At 41.8% G+C, this 21,233-nt stretch overlaps 1 protein-coding gene across 2 annotated transcripts in view; it reads right to left on the bottom strand.

Moving 5' to 3' along the window:
- The window catches only part of fhip1aa (FHF complex subunit HOOK interacting protein 1Aa), a 48,852-nt gene that overhangs the window by 4,205 nt on the left and 23,414 nt on the right, over positions 1 to 21,233 (bottom strand). For both annotated transcript variants that reach the window (XM_051945538.1, XM_051945537.1), the window contains 10 exons: positions 20,634 to 20,854; positions 10,144 to 10,824; positions 7,715 to 7,873; positions 7,512 to 7,598; positions 6,176 to 6,343; positions 4,334 to 4,413; positions 3,945 to 4,147; positions 753 to 1,739; positions 470 to 648; positions 223 to 343 (listed from right to left, as the gene is read on the bottom strand). In XM_051945538.1, coding sequence (XP_051801498.1) covers positions 223 to 343; positions 470 to 648; positions 753 to 1,739; positions 3,945 to 4,147; positions 4,334 to 4,413; positions 6,176 to 6,343; positions 7,512 to 7,598; positions 7,715 to 7,873; positions 10,144 to 10,824; positions 20,634 to 20,741 — 2,773 coding nt within the window. In that variant the 5' untranslated portion in view covers positions 20,742 to 20,854. The remainder of the gene's footprint in view (positions 1 to 222; positions 344 to 469; positions 649 to 752; positions 1,740 to 3,944; positions 4,148 to 4,333; positions 4,414 to 6,175; positions 6,344 to 7,511; positions 7,599 to 7,714; positions 7,874 to 10,143; positions 10,825 to 20,633; positions 20,855 to 21,233) is intronic.

Genomic DNA, 21,233 nt, shown 5'->3' with positions numbered 1-21,233 from the left:
TCAACTCATAGCAGGTCGTGCACCAATCAGTAGGTTGACGATTCAATTCCTGGCCCATCCAAGTGTCCGTAGGGAAGAAACTGAACCCCAGCATATTGTAGAACCAGATAATTTGTCATTTCAGCATTTACATTTTATACCATCATAGATTCATGTGCATATACGGATTCCAGTTACAGCTAGCACAGAAAAAGAAGACTGCTGCTGTAGCTGCATTGTCACCTGCTGCCATGAATGTCGTCTCCCTTGCTAGTAGCCAGTGTTGGGCAGCAGTGATCAGCTCTGGAAAGTCCTTTCTGCTGGCAGCCTGCTCTTCAATCTGGTTCTTCACAATGGCTAGTACCTGAAAAAAAGATCCAATTTACATCTGCAGTGTTTGCACAGTAATTACATTTCAAAGCTCATCTAATGAACTTGTATTCTCAGTTTCATTTTCACTTACGAAAACACAGCTGCACGTTTGTGTTACCTGGTAGAGGGAGCGAACAGTTGGCTGGAAAACCAGGTTGGTGTTGAGGAGGAATGAACGCAGCAGCGGCTGAGGATAAGCAGCCAACTGGGCCAAGATGTCGGTCAGCAACAGGTTGACATGAAGCGAGTTAGAGAGCATATTCTCCAGACGGGACAGCAGCACACTGACGAATGGACCTGCAGGAGGAGTAGGAGAAAATGATCTTTTAATGCTGCTGTTCAAATGTTATTTTTTGGTACATAATAAGACAGCTGCAGGGCCAAGACTTCCCTCCACTCACCTGTGAAAGGCACTGTCTGGCTCCTGTTTGTACTTCCGCTGCGAAACCTATTAATCGTCCCAAATGGTGAGTGCACTTTCTCTGGCTCTGGTGTTTCTGCAGAGAAGGAGGTGAAATCCATCTCCTCTTCATCCTCCTCCTTCACAGGTGCAGCAGGCTTCTTCACCTCTCCATCAGCTTTGACCTGTTTTCCTCCTGCCTCAGTGTCTAACGTACGAATGAGCTCCTCGTACTGAGCCAGAAGATCGTCGCCCAGCTCCACAGCAGTCGTGTTCTGGAGGTTGGCGTTACAATCTGTCTGACCTTTGGCCTTTGTGTCCAGGTTATTCTTGCCATTATCAGCCATCACAGAGGTTGGAAGAGTAAGACTGAGCCCATTCTTCAGGGGAACTTCTGCTGAGGTCTCTTCTGATCGTGAACCGCTGCGCTTTGCCCGGTCCACGTCTCTGGTGTCTTTCTTTGCAACAAGATCGTACACCATGACGTCATCCTGGAACTCATTTTCCTCAATGTACGAGCCTTTCACCAACATGATGGCCGTTCTCCTCATCTCCTGGATGTGCTTTGGGGGCTCAGCAGGAGGCAGTTCTACAGGTTTCGTCTCTACCGGAGCCTCGGCGGTCTGCACCGGACACGCATCGTAACTATCATCCCACTCCAGCTCCAGCTGGGTGATGGAGGGCGGCTCTGTACTCGGCAGCAGGGCGGGTCGAGAGTGCTGCACCAGCTGCTTTGGGACTCTCTTGGGGGCCATCTGGGGTCTCTTCAGCAGCGGCTCCTCGAGGACGCCCGGCTGGTACTTCTCAGGAGGCGGCTCCTCTCCGTCGTACGGCGCTGACCAAACCTGGCAGGCACGAATGCAGCCGCTGATGTTCAGACGGGCGTCGTAGAGGTAATGGAGATAACTGACATCGAAGCAGATTTCTGACCCGATGGTGCAGGAGTTCCCCGAGCCATCATCCACTTCTGACAGGCTCTGCATTTCCTCTGGTAAAACAAAAAATAAAACCGATATGAAACGTTGATAAAAGCCGGCGTGCAGCGGCTCCACTCAGTGTTCACACAGAGCAGAACTAATGAGTTTGACATGTAACGACAGGGGGTAAAGTGATGTAATGCAGCGAAACAGCAGGAGATCTCACTCTGATAAAATACAATCATCCCTGTTATATGTTCACGTTCCAATTAAATGCAAATCAACACCTTACAGTGCACCATATGTCTGAACAGTTTCTGAAAATGTAACTTTAATAAATTATTCTTTTTACTGTAATATTTAGTTTTGCTTTACTTCCTCCAACATACACTGAAAATTATTTTTAGTATTCCTCAATTTGTTCTGTTGGTTTTGACTGCATTTAATCACGACTGTTACTGAGGTTGTAGCATCCACTCATTCAAACGGCGTTATGAATAGTCATCTGTGCTCAATTAATTCTCCTTGCGTCTGATTTGAAAGCAACAAAAACATCCATAAAGCCTGGTTGCAAATGTGGCTGATGAGCAGTCATTCATTTTAAATGAACTGTAGCAGAAACAGCACTTTATTGCTCAAATAATGCACAAGGACAGGCAAAAAGTGTGGATATTACTGCCTTTAAGAGGGTTAGAGGGCAGTTTTGTAACTCCCTAATTTGCAAGGCTTTTCCATGCCATTCAGTTCAGGTAGTAATTAGCTGTACTAAACCCAGCTAGAAGGATAATTCTTCTATTTTTTACAACATGAATCTTATATTTGCTGTTCTTGGCATCATTTCTGCCTGTATAAATAATTGCTTAGAATGTGGCAGCATCACAAAAGGGCAAGAAACTAAAGTGGTTAACAGACTTTAAACAAACTTCCAGGTTACTCAAACTCACAGAAGCTGGAAGAGACAATAAAGACGAAAAGTAAAAAACAAACTTATTCAATTTATTTTTGCTTTTGCCTTGTTTGCCACGTCTAATCATCAAAAGTGTAGCAATGCCACCGTGTTCCCAGATCTTTGAAAGTGTTTTCATGTCCTCAAACTGCAAAAATTAAACTCAAACTGTACTTATCAGCCAATACAGCAATCAGCAACATGAAAACCACTGACAGATGAGGTGCTAGCATTGTTCTGCTGGGAAACCTTTGGTCTTGCCATTCATGTACAACTCATCTAAACATTGCGTGCATCCCCCTAGAGCAACAGCACTCCCCAGTAGTAGTACTGGTAAATGGTCTGGTCCTTTCCTCATGTGAGACAGTTTGGTCGTAGCGCTTGATGGTTTTTGCGACTGCACTTGTGGATACATTCAAAGTTTTTGCAATTCTCCAGACTGACTGCCCTTTGGTTCTAAAAGTAATGATGGACTGTCGTTTCTCTTTACTTAGCTGATTGGTTCTTGCCATAATATGGATTCTAACAGTTGTCAAATAGGGCTGTCAACTGACTTCTGCACAACACAACTGATGGTCCCAACCCCACTAAGGAGGCAGGAAATTTCACAAATTAATCTTTACAAGGCACACTTGTGAAGTAAAAACCATTTCAGGTGACTACCTCATGAAGCTCACAGAGAATTTCAACAGTGTGCAAAGCAGTAATCAAAGCAAAGAATCTACAATATAAAACGTGTTTTGACTTATTTCACACTTTTTTTGTTTACTACAGAATTCCATTATTCATTCATAGTTTTAATGCCTTCAGTGAGAATCTATAATGTAAAAAGTCATGAAAATAAAGAAAAACCTTTGTGGTCTCAAAGTGCTTTACAATGTGTTTCTCATTCACCCTTTTACACACCAATGGTGATAGAACTTCCATGCATGCAACTTGGGGTTCAGTGTTTTTCCTAAGGAACTACCATAGTGGTGGCAGGACTGCAGGAAAATCCACCCCATCGCACCCTGGAAACTGAGGAACAGCTTGAGAATTACAACAAAGAGCCCAAACTATTGATCTCTACACTTCCAGATCTCATCCATTCACGGATCTCTGGGAAGCATCATAAAAAAACCCAAACCCATGGATGAGGATGGACAGGATCCAAAGGATTCAAAATCCTGGTTCCAGATACGACAGAACGCACTCAGAGGTTGCCTGTCTGTAGCACAGTACGACGGAGCTGCTTTGATTGCACAAGGAGAACCTACACAATATAAGGCAGCTGGTTGTAATGCTGTGGCTGAGCGGTGTATTTTTCCTGTCATGTCTCCTCCCTTCTTACCTGTGCTGCTGCCATTGCTGGGAGTATCTCCGCCCTTGGAAAAGAGGATGGATTCGAGCTGTCTGAGGGGCGGAGGGCTGCGATCAGGAGAGCAGCAGGACGGCGTCAACGCCAGGATCTTGGCTGCCGACACCGAGTAGCAGTCTCTCTCCTTCACTACACGCCTCTGACTCAGCATCATGTGGTTGCAGGGGATCAGGTACCTGGAGGTGAAGGTGGGAGGGGACGTCAGGAGAGCAGACGGGTGGTCGTAGGAGGAGGACAGGGAGGAGGGGGTGAGATGACAGATGGCGACGGTGGGAGGCAGCGAGTAGAAGCTCGTCGTGTCGTAAACCAATTACACGTACCACGCTTCACGAGTAGGATAAGTCAGCGTGTGCGCCACTCACCTCAGTACGAGCTGCAGCATCACATCTTCACAGTATAAGCCGATGAGAGTGCGGAAAAGCGCCAGAGACACGGTGCCCAGCTGGAGCGGTGAATGGAAAGACACAAAGAGATGCATTAAATCTAATGAGGATGATGGAAGAAACTGTTCTTTTCTTTTTTTTTACAAAACAGTCCCCAAATGATAAACAGTTCTAAATTATATTAGGGTCTTTCAGCGTCAACTCATTGAGAATCTCCAGACACTTTGTAGGAATGATTTTTGGCATCTCAAATTGACATCTGCCTGTTTTTTAAGCTAAAATTCCAATGTTGTCATAATTTTCCACCCAATGAAAGTATTCAGTAAATAATTTGCTAGTGGGAAATTGAATGAAATGCCACTTTCAAATGTCCATATCTCTTGAGTTATATGTCCTAGAGTCTTCACATTTTCAGGAGATGTTTGGAAGTTTCTCATGAATGGGGAGCATGCAGCAAATCCTGGCAAACAAGCCTTGTGCTTAAGACCTCTCAGATTCAGAATTTGTTCAAAAATTGCAAATAAAGTGGATTTTTCAAGAAAAAATCTCTCTAATACATAGGCTCTATTGGCTCAATGTTATTGTGAGAATACTGTCTTAACGACATTACCAACGCTTAGAAAGCCATCATATGTTGCTAGAAATGGGAGTTACGTCCAGTTTAAGTTGACAAATGGCGAGCTGGACATCTTGAATCACAGGTAGGTTGATGAAATTTGGGATAATAAGAGATGGAAGTATCTTGTGTGCCAAGTTTCAAAATCCTTCCAGAAAACACACTCTGCTTCTCAAATGAATATATAAGGTTACATGTGAAATCTGTTTATTTTTTCTGCATATGCATGTGCTAGGTTTCCATTTATCAATTGCAAAACATGTCTAAAAACTGACACTTCATGTGTGACACAAAGCTGGGAAAGGTCAAGCAAAGATGACCAAACGTTTGTTAAATTCAAGGTTGTCTACGTCCAGGCTGTGCTAGCTAAACGCTACTGCACTGGATGATGATGATGTTATTACACAAACTTTTTATGACAGTTTTTAGATGCGACATTTTTGTCCTTAATATGGTGCTTTTTTCTGACACTGTGCAACAAATAATGCACAGTGACAGTAAATGGAAAAAAAAAAAATCAATGAACAATTGGCAGTTATGAGCAGGACTGATGTCTGGTTAACACAGCAGAGCTATTTTTTTCGTAAGTATGCTCACTTTTGATCATTAACAGCAGTGAAAGAGAAAAGTCAGATCATTAAGCCCGTAAGATTCATCCTTTGGAGATGAGGAACGCTGCTGAAATAGATTGGCTTCTGTCATCGCCATGACAACACTTCTAACGTGGCCAAAAATGAGTGAACTACCAGGAATTAAAAAGTGACATTTATTTAAATTCATTAATTGTCAATGTCAAAAAAAAAAGGTATTTTTTGTTTTGTTTTCTTGCAGGTGTGTCCCAGTGAGCCCTTTACACAATCAGACAGCATTGTAAAAAAAAAAAAAAACAAACCATTTATTCATCTTAATGACTCAGCCCTGCTAAAACATTTGAACAAGGCATCTGATCATATACTGTTATAAAGCAACGACATGATAACAGAATAAATCACTGCAACTGAGTGTCACCATGGCAACAATGTGCCAGCTTTGGTCCTGGCATTTAAATGTTACCCATGAGTCCCAGAGCTTCTGGAGTCATTTCTAATCTATGAAACTTGCTCCTGCATAATCAAACGGGAGTGACACTGCGCTGCGTGAAAATCATGTGTGTGTTTCCAAGATAAAGCCTGCGTTAGCGGTTGTGTCCAGAGTTCATCTTGTACCTGGAACGGCGTGTTGATGCGGCTGACCAGAGTATCCAGGATGTGGACGCTCTCGTGTCGGTGCAGCAGGATGAAGGAGAGGAAGGTCTGCAGCAGCGCCGGCTCAGAGACGCTCCTCAGGAAGAGGTCGAGGTACGCTGTGGTCGTCATCACCTCTTCCAGGGTGAGCTTCAGGGAGGAAAGAGTCAACAGTGAGCGTGTGTGACTTAAAAACACATCAAAGCATCCCAGCCAGCTACAACTGTATCTATTTTATTCATATTAGAGAATGACTTATATGGGTTTTCCAGGGTCGATAGTGATGCCGATTATTGATGTTTGGACCTGATGTACATTGGATGTGACAGCAGGAACTGGTGATTTATAATTAGGCTTCTTCATTAATAAGGGTGACTGTAAGTGAATATATAAAATAGAAATATGAGTGATTAGAGCTCCTCTGTTTATGTGACTGAGACTGATCGGCTTGTCTCCTGCCGTTTCATCTGCTGCTCTTCTTTATTTTCTAAACCTTTTACTGTTCTATCATTTTTATTTCCCACTAAGATCTATAGCTGACAGCTTTTTTAATTATTGTTTTCTAGATTCTGTTTTAGTGTAGGATTGCCCAGTTGATTGGTGGTTAGCACTGTCGCCTTGCAGCTAGAAGATCCCCAGTTTGCATCCCAGCCTTCCTGGGATCTTCCTGCATGAGTTTGCATGTTCTCTCTGTGCATGTGTGGGCTTTCTCAGGGTTCTCTGGCTTAATCCCAAAGTCCCGAAACATGCTGAGGTTAACCGGTAACTCTAAACAGTCTGTTGGTGTGAATGTGAGTGTGATTGTTTGTGTGTATATGTAGCCCTGTGATAGACTGGTGACATGTTCAGGTGTCTCCTGCCTTCACCCTAAATCAGCTGGGATAGACTCCAGCCCCCCGCGAGCCTAATGAGGATTAAACGGTGTATATGTAATGGATGGATGGATGTTTTAGGGTAAATGGATGGCTGATTTGGATCTTAGCCACTAGCTGTTAGCGTCGCCTTATTCACTGTAAGAGGAGCTCACTTCCTGGTTTGTGGCAACGGTTTGTCACTTTTGTTCAGTCTCTGCTTGACAGACATTTCTGAGATCACAGAGTGCTGAGACCTGAAGTAGCACATTTCATTTGTCAATAAGAATACAGTTGATCGGAAAAATGCCAAGCATACACATTGTATTCTGTGGATCACCTGGCAGAGTACTAAGGAGAATGACAAGGACTTTATTCCCAACATCTCCTTGACATATGTGCATTACATGCATTATATTTACGTCTACACATATCACATGAAGATAAAGAAATGAAAGAACGCCAACCTTGTGGAGTGCTGGTGCGAGGACAGGCACGAGGAAACCGTTATAGATGTAACTAACCAGCTGGTCTCTGATATCAGCATGGGCCACCTGGGAGCAGTCGAGGAACAGAGCAGCGAGTCAGAAGGTCGCAGCTATTCACCGCATGTGAATAAATTTTTTCCACGAGGCAGCGGCTTGTGCATGCAGCTCAGACACGTGCTCACCTGAATAACGGCGTTGCAGAATTCCAGCGAGTTAAGAAACTGAACGAGCGACGGCATCCGGAGCCAGTCCTCTCTGTGCAGGCAGTGCCAGTCTTCGCTGTGAACCTCCAGCTTAGTGGGCAGAGACGAGTACAGGCCGCTCAAACCTGTGGCCAGAACCTGAGGAAAAGGGGAGGAGCAGCATTAAAATGAAAGGTGACGCTATTCTACAACAGCTCATGAGCTCATTTGTAGTTCATATGCAGGATTTTGTTTTTAATGATTGGCCAGTTTCATCACTTTTCTATTATTAAGACGCTGCTTTGTTCACTACCGACTTTTCTGCTGCAAATTATTGGAAAAAAGCCAACATTCGCACACATGCATCACCTCTGCACTCATACTGGTTCACTTTCTCTTTAAATCTGAGGCACACTGGATAAGTGAATTAGAGGCTCCCACAACTTTGGGAATGAATATTATTTATTTGTATGCAAGGTTCTTCCTGCTTCTAAATTCCAAAACAGGTATTTCTATAAAACATATTTTCCACTTAAATGTTTTTTTAATGTCATCATAATAATATATTAATGTAAAAATGGACTCCTCCATTTTTTGTCTTTTCTTGACTCTCTGAGTCCTGTTCACATTATTAATAGATTCTAAATATGAACACACTTCCTCAGTGGGGATTATTTGTTCTAATAAAGTGCATTTCATGTTTCTATGTGTTTGGATAAGGTTGACGTTGGTGCACTCAATTTATATTGTAGATTTAGGTTACATCTTGTAGTATGAATATATGCTGCTGAAGTGAGGGGTGTCTTCCAGAGGATTGGAGATGTTTGCTTTTAGGTGATTTGTGTGGAATAACATGCAATAATGAACAGTACTGCGAGTGGTGATGTCTTGAGAAAGGTCCTTGTAACCAAAATATTAACTTTTCATTAAAATCAGTGCAAAGGTATTCCATGTATTTTTCCAGTTGGATGTCTAGGGGATCTGAATTTTGTAATCTCCTTTCTTTCAGTGCTCTGTGACCAGTTACCTGTGATTAAAAATGACACTCCTTCTGTACGTTGTGCTAATTTGAAAATCTGAACGTGCTCAATTGCTAAACTCAGACAGCGCCGATGATAAACACCAACATCAGCATGCAGGAATCGTCACCGTGAGCTTGTTACCATGCTGACATTTAGCTCAAAGGACTGCTGTGAATAAGAGCAGCCGCTGAGAGCTGCTGGCACTCCTGTAGAATAGCTGTTTAATACTGTTGTAAAATGGTCTTTTTTAATTCATTTACTGCTAATTACAGACCATATAAAAGCAGACAAGAGAGTAGGTGTACAGAAAAGGGGCTCGTTTGTTGAAGCTCTTAAGAAAATGGCTGTAAACTCAAAAACAGACAGTTTTACCTGCACTGTAGAAGAAGCAGAATGTGCTGCAAACATGTCATATATACTGACTATTGAAAATAATTTGACACAAAGTGATTACAGACAAAATATCATGGGTTCATTAAACGTTCACGAGGCAGCGTGTATGAGCCACATGATATACTGTTTACACAGCTTCGGTTTTACCTTTGGCTTCAGCAGATTTATGATTTATGATTTACTGCTCCACTACAAAGCAAAATCCTGCTGTAAATCATGTCTCGCGCTCTACTTTCTGATAACGTAATGCAGATATAAGCTCTGCAGCAGCCTACATATCAGCCTGCCTCTATCCATACTTATGGATTTATGCCTCCTACAGGTCGAGCTCTGAGACCTTCATGAATATTTGAGCAGTGAGGTGTTCTCCAGTAATGACCATGATATGGCAGTACAGTCACTTCTCAGCATAACATTCTCTCTGTTCTCTGTGAAGCAGTTTTTACAATGTAGGGTCTCAGAACCTATAGCAGCGCAGTGGAATTGAACTGCAAGATGAGTGCATCATTAGTGTTGTAGGAATGCATACATCCTCTATAGGATTATCCCACTGTGCCCTCCCTTCGGATGCCAATGGAACCAATTAAATCCAGACTCTTGTTCTACTGGCATCACATCAAAACCCATTCTTCACTACGCTGTCTGCAGCTGCGGGTGAATTGCATTATTTACGTGGGATTAGCTTACAACCGTGCCGTAATCTTATAAAGCCAAGACATTTGTAGCATTCTATGCTAGATTCCTTAACCTTGTTTTAAGTGGGCCCACAAATTCATCTGTAAATTTCGGACTAATTATGCCACCCAGGCTCTCAGACAAGCCAGGAAATAATAATGATGCAGCTGACTGAGGGGGATTATTAAAGATAGAACAATTCTTTTCACATTGAACTGCAAATAAATTAGAAGAGAGGGGAAAGTGACAGATATATATATATATATATATATATATATATATATATATAAAAAGCAGGATAAGGAGAAAAGTGCAGGTGATTTTTCATTAACGACTGACCGGGCAGAAGTAGGTGTTCTCTGCGATGTGTTTGGCCACTCGTTCGTTCTCAGCTGACAACGACATAATGAGCAGCAAGGCATCTCTGGCCTGCTGGCCCACTGTTCCCTCCCTGTGGATGAAGGGGATGAGCAGGGAGAAGATGAGGAAGTTGGTGGCTCCCTGATCCTCGCTGGTGTGGAAGAACAGCTCCAGAATTGAAGGGTCCTTCGCCAGAACGCAGCACAGCTGGTTGAGCAGCAGCACCAGCTCAGCTTCCACCGCAGGCGCCGCCGTGCCCGAACAGGAGGACAGCAGCATCATGAGCGGCCGCAGGATGGGCTTATGATGCAGCAGAGGCTGCTGCGCCTGGCCCACCAGCATCTCGTACATCTTCAGCTGCTCCAGCTTCATGTCGTCTGTGAACTCCCTGCGGAGGCTCCACACGAACAGCCGCTCCATCACGTTCTCCATCACCACAAACTCCAGGATGGGGCCCATGGCTCCAGCCTGCCCGCTCTCCTCCTCCATCAGCAGGAAGAGCATGTGCTCCACATAGTTCTGCACCGCGTTCGCCTCGTCTACGGAGATGGAACCGAAACGAGAGCCGCTGCCAGAGCCGGCGTTAAGGTTGATGACACCAAGGGAGGGCAGGGTGGAGCTGCTGCGAAGGGGATCATGCTTTTCTAGGATCTTCACCACCTACAGCAAGAGACGAGGAGAAAAAATGAACCCATAGTTTGTTTCTCAATATTCATGCAAAGTTCCACAACCACAAACTTAAGTGAGTTCATGAGTTGAGGTGTTTTGGCAGCGTCACAATGCCAGATACTGATTATGATCCAAATCACTGTAAACTAAAACACACACAGAAAAAAAACACTCTTGTTCTATTTGATTTAGCATCACAGTTCTCTTTCTTTGGGTCAAAATGTGTTTGAATGAGAGTAAATTCAGTTGATGCAGTGGCTGGTATGAATAAGAACCTGCAGCACCGATTATATGTCAGTACATTTTTGTGTTAAACTTTGCTAAACAGACTCTAAAGACAAAGCTTACAGACGTCACTGCAGTCAGAAACTTGCTTTCAAAATAGGAAGTCATTTTTCTAGCTTATGTGATTGTATGTAAACGCACCATATCATGCAACTTTTAAATCAGTCTGTTCTTTGAATTATCCTGATTTTATTTAATATACTTTTGTTCCAAACAGAAAAGAAAAACAAATTAGCATTATAAAATTCTGGATGGATGGGGACAAATCTTTGTGTTGAGCCAAATAAATACATTTTCAATACTTTAAAGCTCAGAAAGGGAACACCAAGACTGACACAAACTCAACTAGAAAAGCATGCAGTACTCCACCAAGGCTGTTCTTTCCCCCATATGGCATTGTCAGAAATGTAGCATTATTTTTTTCACAGAAATGGCAGCATTTGTTTACTAGTTACTGATGATCAGAAATCCCGGCATTATAGAATGTGGCCATTTATTATAGATGGACCCACAAACAAAATGACCTTGTGTTGAGCACAGGTGTGTGTTATGCATGTGTACATTATGTATGGATACTGAATCATGTGACCTAAATATGTAGCGGGCGACGGGAATTGATGGGACTCAAACACTCCCACAATTTGTATCATTTCTGACCTTCCCTGAAAATTTAATCCAAATCTGTTCGTCCTTTTTGAATAATGTTGCTAACAGACAGACAGCGGCTCATCGTCGCATGACTCCGTAATAAACAAGAAAGTTAAATTATCGTCGGTATAGAAGTAGAATTGGCTGCACTGCGGTTGAATTTTACATTTATCTTTTTCTATACTTGACCTTTAGGATGTAAAATGTCTTCACTTCATCGTGTATTCTCTTAAACACGCATTTGAAATGTTATTGTACTTTACATTTTGGAGTTACGGCCAAAAATGTGATTTGTGAAGTCTGGGTCACCTTGAAATTTGACCATCAAAATCTAATCAGCTCATCCTTGAATCAGAGTGACTGTGCCAAGTTTAAACGCATCCCTCCAGGCGATAAAGAGATGTTGTGTTCATGACAATGAGACTCTGCTGTCGCTGGCATACAGGCACCTTAAAAGATGACGAAAAAAATAAATAAATTCCTTTCTCTCACTTAGTATACGATATGTACTATGGTGTGGACACATAACCGCTATTACAAGTTCATTTTACTCAAAATACTGTTTATGTACGGTTTAAACAGGCACAATCCCTGTTCTCCTCCTGGCAGGTTAACTGTCAACAGAAATCGGGTGTAAATAAACCGGCAGCAGAGTACAGATAAACTCAGCTTGCCATTGCTTGCTATGAAACAGTCCTTTGTGTATTCAGTGCTTCCCATGTGTGTCCGCTGTGTAGAAACCAGTGTCACAATAATAGAGCCAGTGTCCCCAGCCTGCCGCTGCCGCCATGACAATAACTGGCTGTGTATGAGAAAACCGGGCAGCGAAACAAGAGAACGGGGTTTGTAATCCCAGCCTGAGCCTGATGGGGTTTGGCCGAGCGGTCTGAGCCGCGAGGGATCAGCCCGGATCAGACTTTCCTGCCATTACTGAAGAGACAGGAACAGGAAAGTTTCAGTAAGGATTTGACTTTATGGACATCTGGAGGAATGGCACTCTAGCATGATATAGGCGCTATGAAAGACGGTTGGAAACGGGGATGAGAATGATTAAAGTGGGAATGCACAGACTTTTATTTGCAATGCTGCTAGAATACAACAGATCTGACAGTGCTGAGCAGTGAGTCTGGATATTTCTTAGAACATGAAAAATTCATTGGGACAAATGTGAGCAAGAACTGGGCTGTGGCTGACAAACAACACAAGTTTTTGTTTTTAGTTCCCCGACGAGTTCTACAGATGGTTTAGTTACGAGTGCTGGCACAACAATACATGGAGTAAGACTGGTTGGTCAGATGAAGGTAGGGTCAAATTACAAGTGTTTTAGTAAAGTTGGAAAACTCATGGTTTGTAGATCTGACCTTCACAATAAAAGCTGTGTTTTAATAGTGTTAGAATTCCAGTGAGCCAATGACATATTTATACAATACTGTTCAAATGTTTGGGGTCAATTTTTCAATGAAAACTCACACTTTTATGCATGTGCTATCATAATTGCACAAGGTTTTTTTAAAAAAAAAAAATCAATTAGCCTTTTAGCACCATTAGCTAACACAATGTAGCATTAGAACACAGCAGTGATGGCTTTTCTGTTTCTAATTAATTTAATGTCATCTTCATTGGAAAAAAAACAAACTACTTTTCCATCAAAAATAAGGACATTTCTAAGTGATCCCAGGCTTTTGAACAGTAGTGTATGTGCCACTGTGATATGACAAATCAGAAAAATGTTTCTTGCCACACAGTTTTTGTGTTTGTTTGTTTTTTCACATAAATTGGCTCCTCGGTGTTGCAAGGATAATCTAAACTTGTGATCGAGTCATCTTTGAAGTGAAGCTTGAAAATTCATGGTTTATAGATGTGACCTCCACAATAAAAGCTTTGTTTTTAACAAGGTTAGAATTCCTTCAAGTGACCCACTGCAGTATATTTACAGTATATGTGTCACTGTCATAAATCAGAAAAATATTTCCTACCGCATTTTTTAAACAATAATTGACCCCTAGATGTTGCAATGATAACATTATTTTGTGTGGGAGTCATCTTTGAAGATATGTATGTTTTTTTTAACATTATAAGCTGTAATTTTCCTCTTCTAATCACCAGACTTTACTCTTTTTACTCCTTTTTTTTACAGTAGCAGGAGTTACTGGCGTAGAAGCCTTGAGGCACTTAATGCTCAAAGTGACCATGAAATAGCTTCATTCACAGAGATGAGTCACATGCCTGAGATGCCAGACCATTCTGACACACAATCTGTCCGTGAGGTCCGTCTCATTGTAGTGGTTCCTGCATCTGTGCACCATGATAACAGGGCAAGTGGTGAGCAGCAAAAGCCAGACATACAGCATTACGCTAACTCCATGAGATGCATGGACAGCCTTCACAACCATGCACAACTCAACACAAGATTAACAGATGGCAAATGGTGTGTATTCTTCAACATGTTAGATACTGCAGCAATTAAGGCTTCAATATCCGACTTGGAAACTTTCCCGATTGTAAATCTTCATAATGGCAGCTGCAGGCTTCATGTCTTCCTAAGAGAGAGTGGGTATGAACTGGTCAGGTTATATGTACATGAGGCCCCGTCCACACGAAGACGAAACGCTGAACAGTTTCAAATCGATCGCCTCAGCACTTCCAGTGTGCTACCTTTAGCTCCCACACGGCTGCTCTGAATGATCCAGCTGTGGTTTTACTGAGCAGCATCTGGATGTGTGTAAATCTAAGAGGAGCTCTCAGTAAATCTTTCCAGGAAAAAATAAGAGTGAAAAACTACCTCTGAAGTTAAAGTAGCATCATAAAAACCATTTTGAAAAGCATAATATCTATGAATATAGAAGCATAATGACAATCCAAAACTTCGGGGCATTGAACTTCATTTTAAACATTGCACTGAAACCCTAAATCTGTGACTTTAATCTACCTGTAATGTACAAACTCTGGATGTGTTTTGACACACATCTTAAGCCTTAAGAATACACAGTGACATATACGGTGTCAGATTCAGGCAGTGCTCTGAATTTCAAATTTTAACAGTTAAATACAAACAAGTTAGCAATCTTGTCACACTTGCATGTCTGCGCTTTTATTTCAGTTACAAATGCCCCAACCCCCTCATCTGACTCATCTACTCTGATTTTTATTGATGGAAAATTAAAGCCAATACGGAAATGTTTCCTCATAAAAGCCTAAAGCCACTGAACAGAAGCAGATTCATAAAACAAAGATTTATTAGGGGGTCACGTGACGTTCACTGTGGATGGGATGAATCTGAGAGAGCAACAGGCAGCACACTGTCCACACTACACACACTCCAGCTGAAGATTGCTGGCGACAGCTGACAGATCACAGAGTGTGTCACAACAAACACAGTGAGTTCTGTGAGGCCTGGAGAGCAGCAGATAAGACCCAGCAAATGAACGTAAACCTAATCCTGCAACCCCGAAACAGGCAGAGCTTCTTCCGGAAGGACGAGTCCAATATTACTTACAATGTGTTGCTCTGATTTCAAGGTTTTCCGAACTGAAACCAAAGTCAAGAGCACTCTTATCGGGCTACCGATTAACTAAGCATGGAAATAAGACTCTGCAGGAGTGGAATTTTGCTGCCAGTTTGCCTAAAGCCAAACAAGCTTTAATCTGAAACAGGGAGTTCTCCTCATTTTTTCTGTTCATAGTCAGTAGCTGGAACCAGACAAACCCTGTATTTTTTTTGATTACAACAACTTCTGTCGTAATTTGATGGGAAAAAGTAAAACCAAGCAGATGGCTGGTGAAAACTTGCCATATGGATCTTGAAGTATGCGCTCATATTGTTCACTATTAGCTGTATTTAGATTGATGTTTCTACACTTTAAACAACTGCTGTTTATTTCAAACCAACAGAAACCTAAAAACTAAATAATAGCCTTTAGATTTTGATAGAGGAGAAATATTAAACCTTTAAATGCTCCTTACCAGACTGGAGTTTATGCATGTGTCAAAAACAAACTTTAAGCTCTCATGTGGCAAAACAATGTGAAGCCAGAAAATGCATCTTAATCCAGTTATTCACACGTTCTAAATAAAATGAAGCAAACTGCTTTCTGGTTTTGGTTTAAGGAGTGGTGGTCAAAACACTCTTTTTTAGGATCAATAATAAACATCTACTAGATATCCATCAAACATTAATTCTTTTCTCGCTCTGTTTTTGATCTCAACCAGCTCCTCAAGGAAACATCGGCCTGTGAAGCTTTGAACTGCTACATTATGTTCTGCAGCTAGTCTGTCTGCTATTTAATGCTTAGAAAGTCATTTACACAGAGTGTTTAGGGATATTTCATTGTAGCTGAATGTGTTTTATCAAAGAGTCCATAATAAGCACATTTATAAGTTGACAGTTTCATTTTTTGGGGTATGCTTGTAAATGAATGCATGATATAATATTTAAAAAACACATTATTTTTCTCATACTGTGCATTGGGGCAGCACTTCTTGTCACCGCGAGTCTGAAAACACTCCCAGATATAAAAGTACAGGTAGAAGTACAGTGCCGAGAAAAATTTGTTATTATACTTTTATAGCTTCTCAGCATTGAATCATAGTCAATTACATTTCACGTTTTGACAAGAACTAACATAAAAAGACAGACAAATTAAATTAAACATGATTCAATGTTGAAAAGCAATACAAGGAGAAGGCTTCCAATGGGTGCATGTGTTTGTGTCTACATACATACACACATATGTTCAAAGAAGCTGCTTATTCGTAGTTTCAGTGTGTTGTCTGACAACCAGGTGTGATGTAAATGTGGTACATGGTGATGAAAATAAGCAACAGAAGAAAAATCTGGAGCTCAAATGATACACTTCAGGCAGGTAAGGGTGTTTTCTTTGAGAGAGAATAACTTCCTTTGGTGTAAATTTTGGGTTTTGCAAAATTGTTGAACTTTTACATGCACACAAAAAGCTTGAGAACAGAATAAAGGAAAGGTAGACCCCCAAACCTGAATATGGGCTGTTTAATATCAGTTTCCTAATGATAAAATAAACAATTAAAGAACTCCTCCACACTTTTTGGAACATAAAAACACTCTGAAATAATTTTCATATGATGCTGTTTTTCTATGATCTTACTAGCAATGTTTAAATTACATCTATTTATTCTTACTCTCTTACTCTTACTTAATTGAAAAATCCAAAATCTGTAATCCTGCAAAGTTTAAACTGCTGTATACAATATATTTGCTACTTCATTAAAAACTTTTGTATCACACTAAAGCACACCGATATCACACCAATTGTGTCTAACTTGCATATTGGATCACAAGAGGCTTATAAATAAATGCATAATTCATGCTTGGATGTACATGTTAGTTTTTAAAAAAGACTCTTTAGAAGATGAACTTGAAAGTTTCCTCTCTGGTGTAAAACTCTGCATAATCATATACATTGAGGGTCAAACCTCCAACTAAGACATTTCTGAGCAGAGCTGGAATACAAAAGGCTTAGAGTGAAGCCTGCACCCGCATCTGAAACCACAGTGCTTCCAACTAAATCACACAACTAATCCGTACAAGCGCGCCTGCTGTTGACGTTAATGAAACCACAGTGGAATTCTGCTTAATTTAGACCGACTCAGGGTCAGACCCCACACTGACAATCACTACTGTGCTTTAAATGCAGACGACACTTAGTTACTCCTCTACCTCCTCGAGGTCTGGACAGTGTCGCGCTGAGGTCGGTGCTTGTGGAGTTTGTTCGTGTCGGTGTGGGAGGAGCAGGATTAGCCGGCTGCCGGGTCCCACCGGGGTGAACAGGGACACAAGCTGCCGCAAAAGAGCCAAGAGTCTGAGACATTCAGCTTCACGCTGCCAAGATTCCACTGGCCCCGACCACACTGCAGTTTACTGTTGCTGGGACAGCGCAGGAGTCACTTTCTGCTGTCAGCGTTTAAAGCAGAGCGTGTCTTTATGAACAAACCTGTGCTGACTGCGTTTGTTGATGCAGGTTTGAGAAATCTTGGACATAATTCAAACCACACTGAGGGTCTGAACTATCAGGTGGTCGCAAAATAAACACGTAAAGTAATCAGACGATTACTTGGACTGGAAAGAAGAACTTTCAACTGCTTGCTTCTTGTGAGGGTTTTGTGTGAAGCGTGCAAATCTCAAACTACTCGATCTGGTTTGGGAAAATCTGATTGTTTACATTCATGCCAAGACCCATGAGAAGATTAACACTGCTCTCATGTCTGTGCATTAAGCTGGAGAATAAAGGTGATTAGCTTAGCATTATGACTGCAAACAGCCAGTCTTGCTCTGACTTAAGGCCAAATGTACCACTACAAACAGTAAAGTCTCTATAATTAACACATTCTGTCTCTTTAGTTTAATCTGTGAAAAGTTTCCTGTGGAGTTGCATAGAAGTCAGAGTTGTCAATGAAAACCAATGGAGACGATGCACACGAGTGCTAAAAATACATTTCAATTACTATGCTACTATACTATTTAGTACGCCAGAGAAAGATTTAGGATGTCTAGTACATAGTATGTCTAATGCAGTATGCCAAAAATAGCAGAATGTCCAACTGCATCCAGTCTCATTTTGCAGTTTTCAAGCCAGCATGCTTTAAAGACCATTCTGACCCACAATAATTTGCACAGCAGAAGACAGATCATACAAACTACCGTTCAAAAGTTTGGAGTCACTTAGAAACGTCCTTACTTTTGAAAGAAAAGACTTTTTTTCAATGAAGATGACATTCAATTAATCAGAAATACAGTCTGGACATTGTTAATTTGGTAAATGACTATTCTAGCAGGAAACGGCTGATTTTTAATGAAGGTTGATGCTACGGGTACGGACCCGTACCCGTAGCATCTGTACTAGAGGTACGGACCCGTAACCGTAGCATCTGTACTAGAGGTACAGACCCGTACCCGTAGCATCTGTACTAGAGGTACGGACCCGTACCCGTAGCATCTGTACTTGAGGTACGAACCCGTTAAGGTCACTGAAGAGCTGGCGCTGGTTAACTACTATTTGCTGCACATTACAGGCAGTTTATATGAATGACTTTGACGGCGAACATTGTATAATTTAACCAAAAATACACCGTCTTCTCTCACACTTTACGTAGACAATGTAGTTTTTACGCTTTTAGACACCGTGTCTAAATTGTTTGAAGTCCAGTTCCTATTAATTAGTTTACCGCGTTCAGTGGTGGAAGCGGCTGACGAACTCCATTGCAAATGTTCCCATTTAATTTCGGACGCTAATTTACAAGATAAAGTTAAGGATGTCGAATATGAAACAAACACTCGTGAATGGTGAGGAGCAGCTCTTTAATTCGGCATGAATTAAAAAAACCCACAAACTCGATTTACTGTGATATTGTGAGATTTGTTTGTGGTGATGTAAATTAGCCATTCAACAGAGTCTGCTAACATTAAAGTGACTGTGACAGTGTCTGTGTTGACAGACGTAGAAAATACGTCAGGGTTTTGTTTAGGTTGTTAATATGTAATAGTCTGTCGCTACTTTTGAAGGTAAAAAAAATACTTGCAGTTTGCTGGCTGTTAGTTCCGCCATTTGTTTTGTTTGCTGCTTGTGCTTTATTAGAACAGGGTCACGTGAATAAAAAGTTTTGCTATTTTTAATAGTAGTGCTGATTTCAACCCCCAAATCGGTGTCCGTGAAAAAGTCAGATAATGATATTTATAAGACATTATGCATGATAGAAAAGAGAACAGCAGATGAGTGACATGACAGGCTCGGCACGCAGATTCACCTCGAATCACGGAAGCGCCTTCATAACTCGGATTACCAAGACGGCTCATTAATATTTATGATAAGGGAAAGTGCCGTATCCGTAGGCCACAGGCTATGGGTACGGGTCCGTATCTGTAGACACTACCTTTAATGAAATATCTCCAGAGGGGTACAGAAGAACATTTCTAGCAACCATCACTCCTGTGTTCTAATGCTACATTGTGTTAGCTAATGGTGCTGAAAGGCTCATTGATGATTAGAAAACCCCTGTCCAAGTATGCTAGCACATGAAAACAAGTGTGAGTTTTCATGGAAAATATGAAATTGTCTGGGTGACCCCAAACTTTTGAACGGTAGAGTATGTTATGTTGTCGCACAGGACGGTCAAGTTTTAAGGTGCAATATTATGATGTTGTGGTATCTCCTGATTGTATGCACACTGCATGCAACAGTGTGTACTTTTTGAAGGTTACTGCAGCACTCCTGTTGGAATGCAGCCTAAATAAACGGTTAATAATCAAGTCCCATCCCACAACCTGTCATTTTACATTTTTATGTGTGCAGATTAAACAAACTACTTCAGAGGACTTCTAGGCATATTGTGTCAACTCAGAGAACAAGACAAGCTGTTTTAAGCAGTTATCCTTCACTAAGATAACTGCCACACAGCTTCAGCTCTGTGCTTAAGGAACATTCCCGGCAGTAGCATCAATCCTGACGAAAGTCAACAAGCTGTGAGAAAAATTCCTAAATTGTCAATCTGTTCCTTTAAAGGTCGCATATTGTACCCATTTTCAACAACAGTCTCACATGTCCCCACAGTGTGCCTTTAGTTTCCAGCTCAAAATAGTGCAAAGAGGGTTAATTTCACCATATCTGTATAGCCCCTGCATGCTACGTTGTTTAGGTCTGAAAAGCAACAAGTTGTTCCTGGTTCTCTATGTGGCCGACAGTTTGGACAGTCAACCAGAGGAATGGAAGAAGTAAACATCTCCATATCTTCCCGGGTTTTATTTTACACCTACAACTTTATAAAAACCACAAAATACAATTTATGAAAAATCTACAATGTGGGACCTTTAAACTGAGGGTCTGTTGATGCTGTGTTTACCTGAGCCCAGTGGTTCTTGAACACAATCATGCAGGTCTCCGGGTCCACCCCTTTCAGGACCAGAGACTGCTCGTCTCGGTTTCCATTGGCAACCATAGAGGCCATCATGGTGACCGGATCATTCGTGGGTTAAACCATGTCATAGGCAGGAGATGGAGGACATTCCTGACTGCTCGCTGGGTGCAACCATAACCACAGGCAGAGGAGTAATCACACAGGACCTGAGGAGTCAGAAAAAGAAGCAGAGGCAGTACGTCATCACACACAGAACCACAAAAGGTTGCTTCATAAAATAGCAGCACAGATGCAACGATATGATTACTGCAAGCTGCTCTGCCTTTCTGCCTCTGCCTGGCCGGGCAGCAGCTATGACAGGCATGCAGGCGAGAGAACAATAACAGGCCAAGTCAGATGACTCAGTAGAGGAGAGAAAGAGGCGCATCATGCTTCAGAGCAGACCGTTGCTCTCTGGACTTCGGACTGAGCTGTCACATTGCTTTTGGAATACCTCAGACGCCCACAGTGGATTCCTGCAGCCCCCTGACATCACTCACATTATAGAAACATTTTTTGACATCAGAAGGCGAACAGCAACTGGGT

This window comes from Acanthochromis polyacanthus, chromosome 3 (genome assembly GCF_021347895.1).
Source record: "Acanthochromis polyacanthus isolate Apoly-LR-REF ecotype Palm Island chromosome 3, KAUST_Apoly_ChrSc, whole genome shotgun sequence".
NCBI lineage: Eukaryota > Metazoa > Chordata > Actinopteri > Pomacentridae > Acanthochromis > Acanthochromis polyacanthus.
The sequence above is the reverse complement of the archived record's forward strand: the minus strand, read 5'-3'. Positions and strand labels throughout refer to the sequence as shown.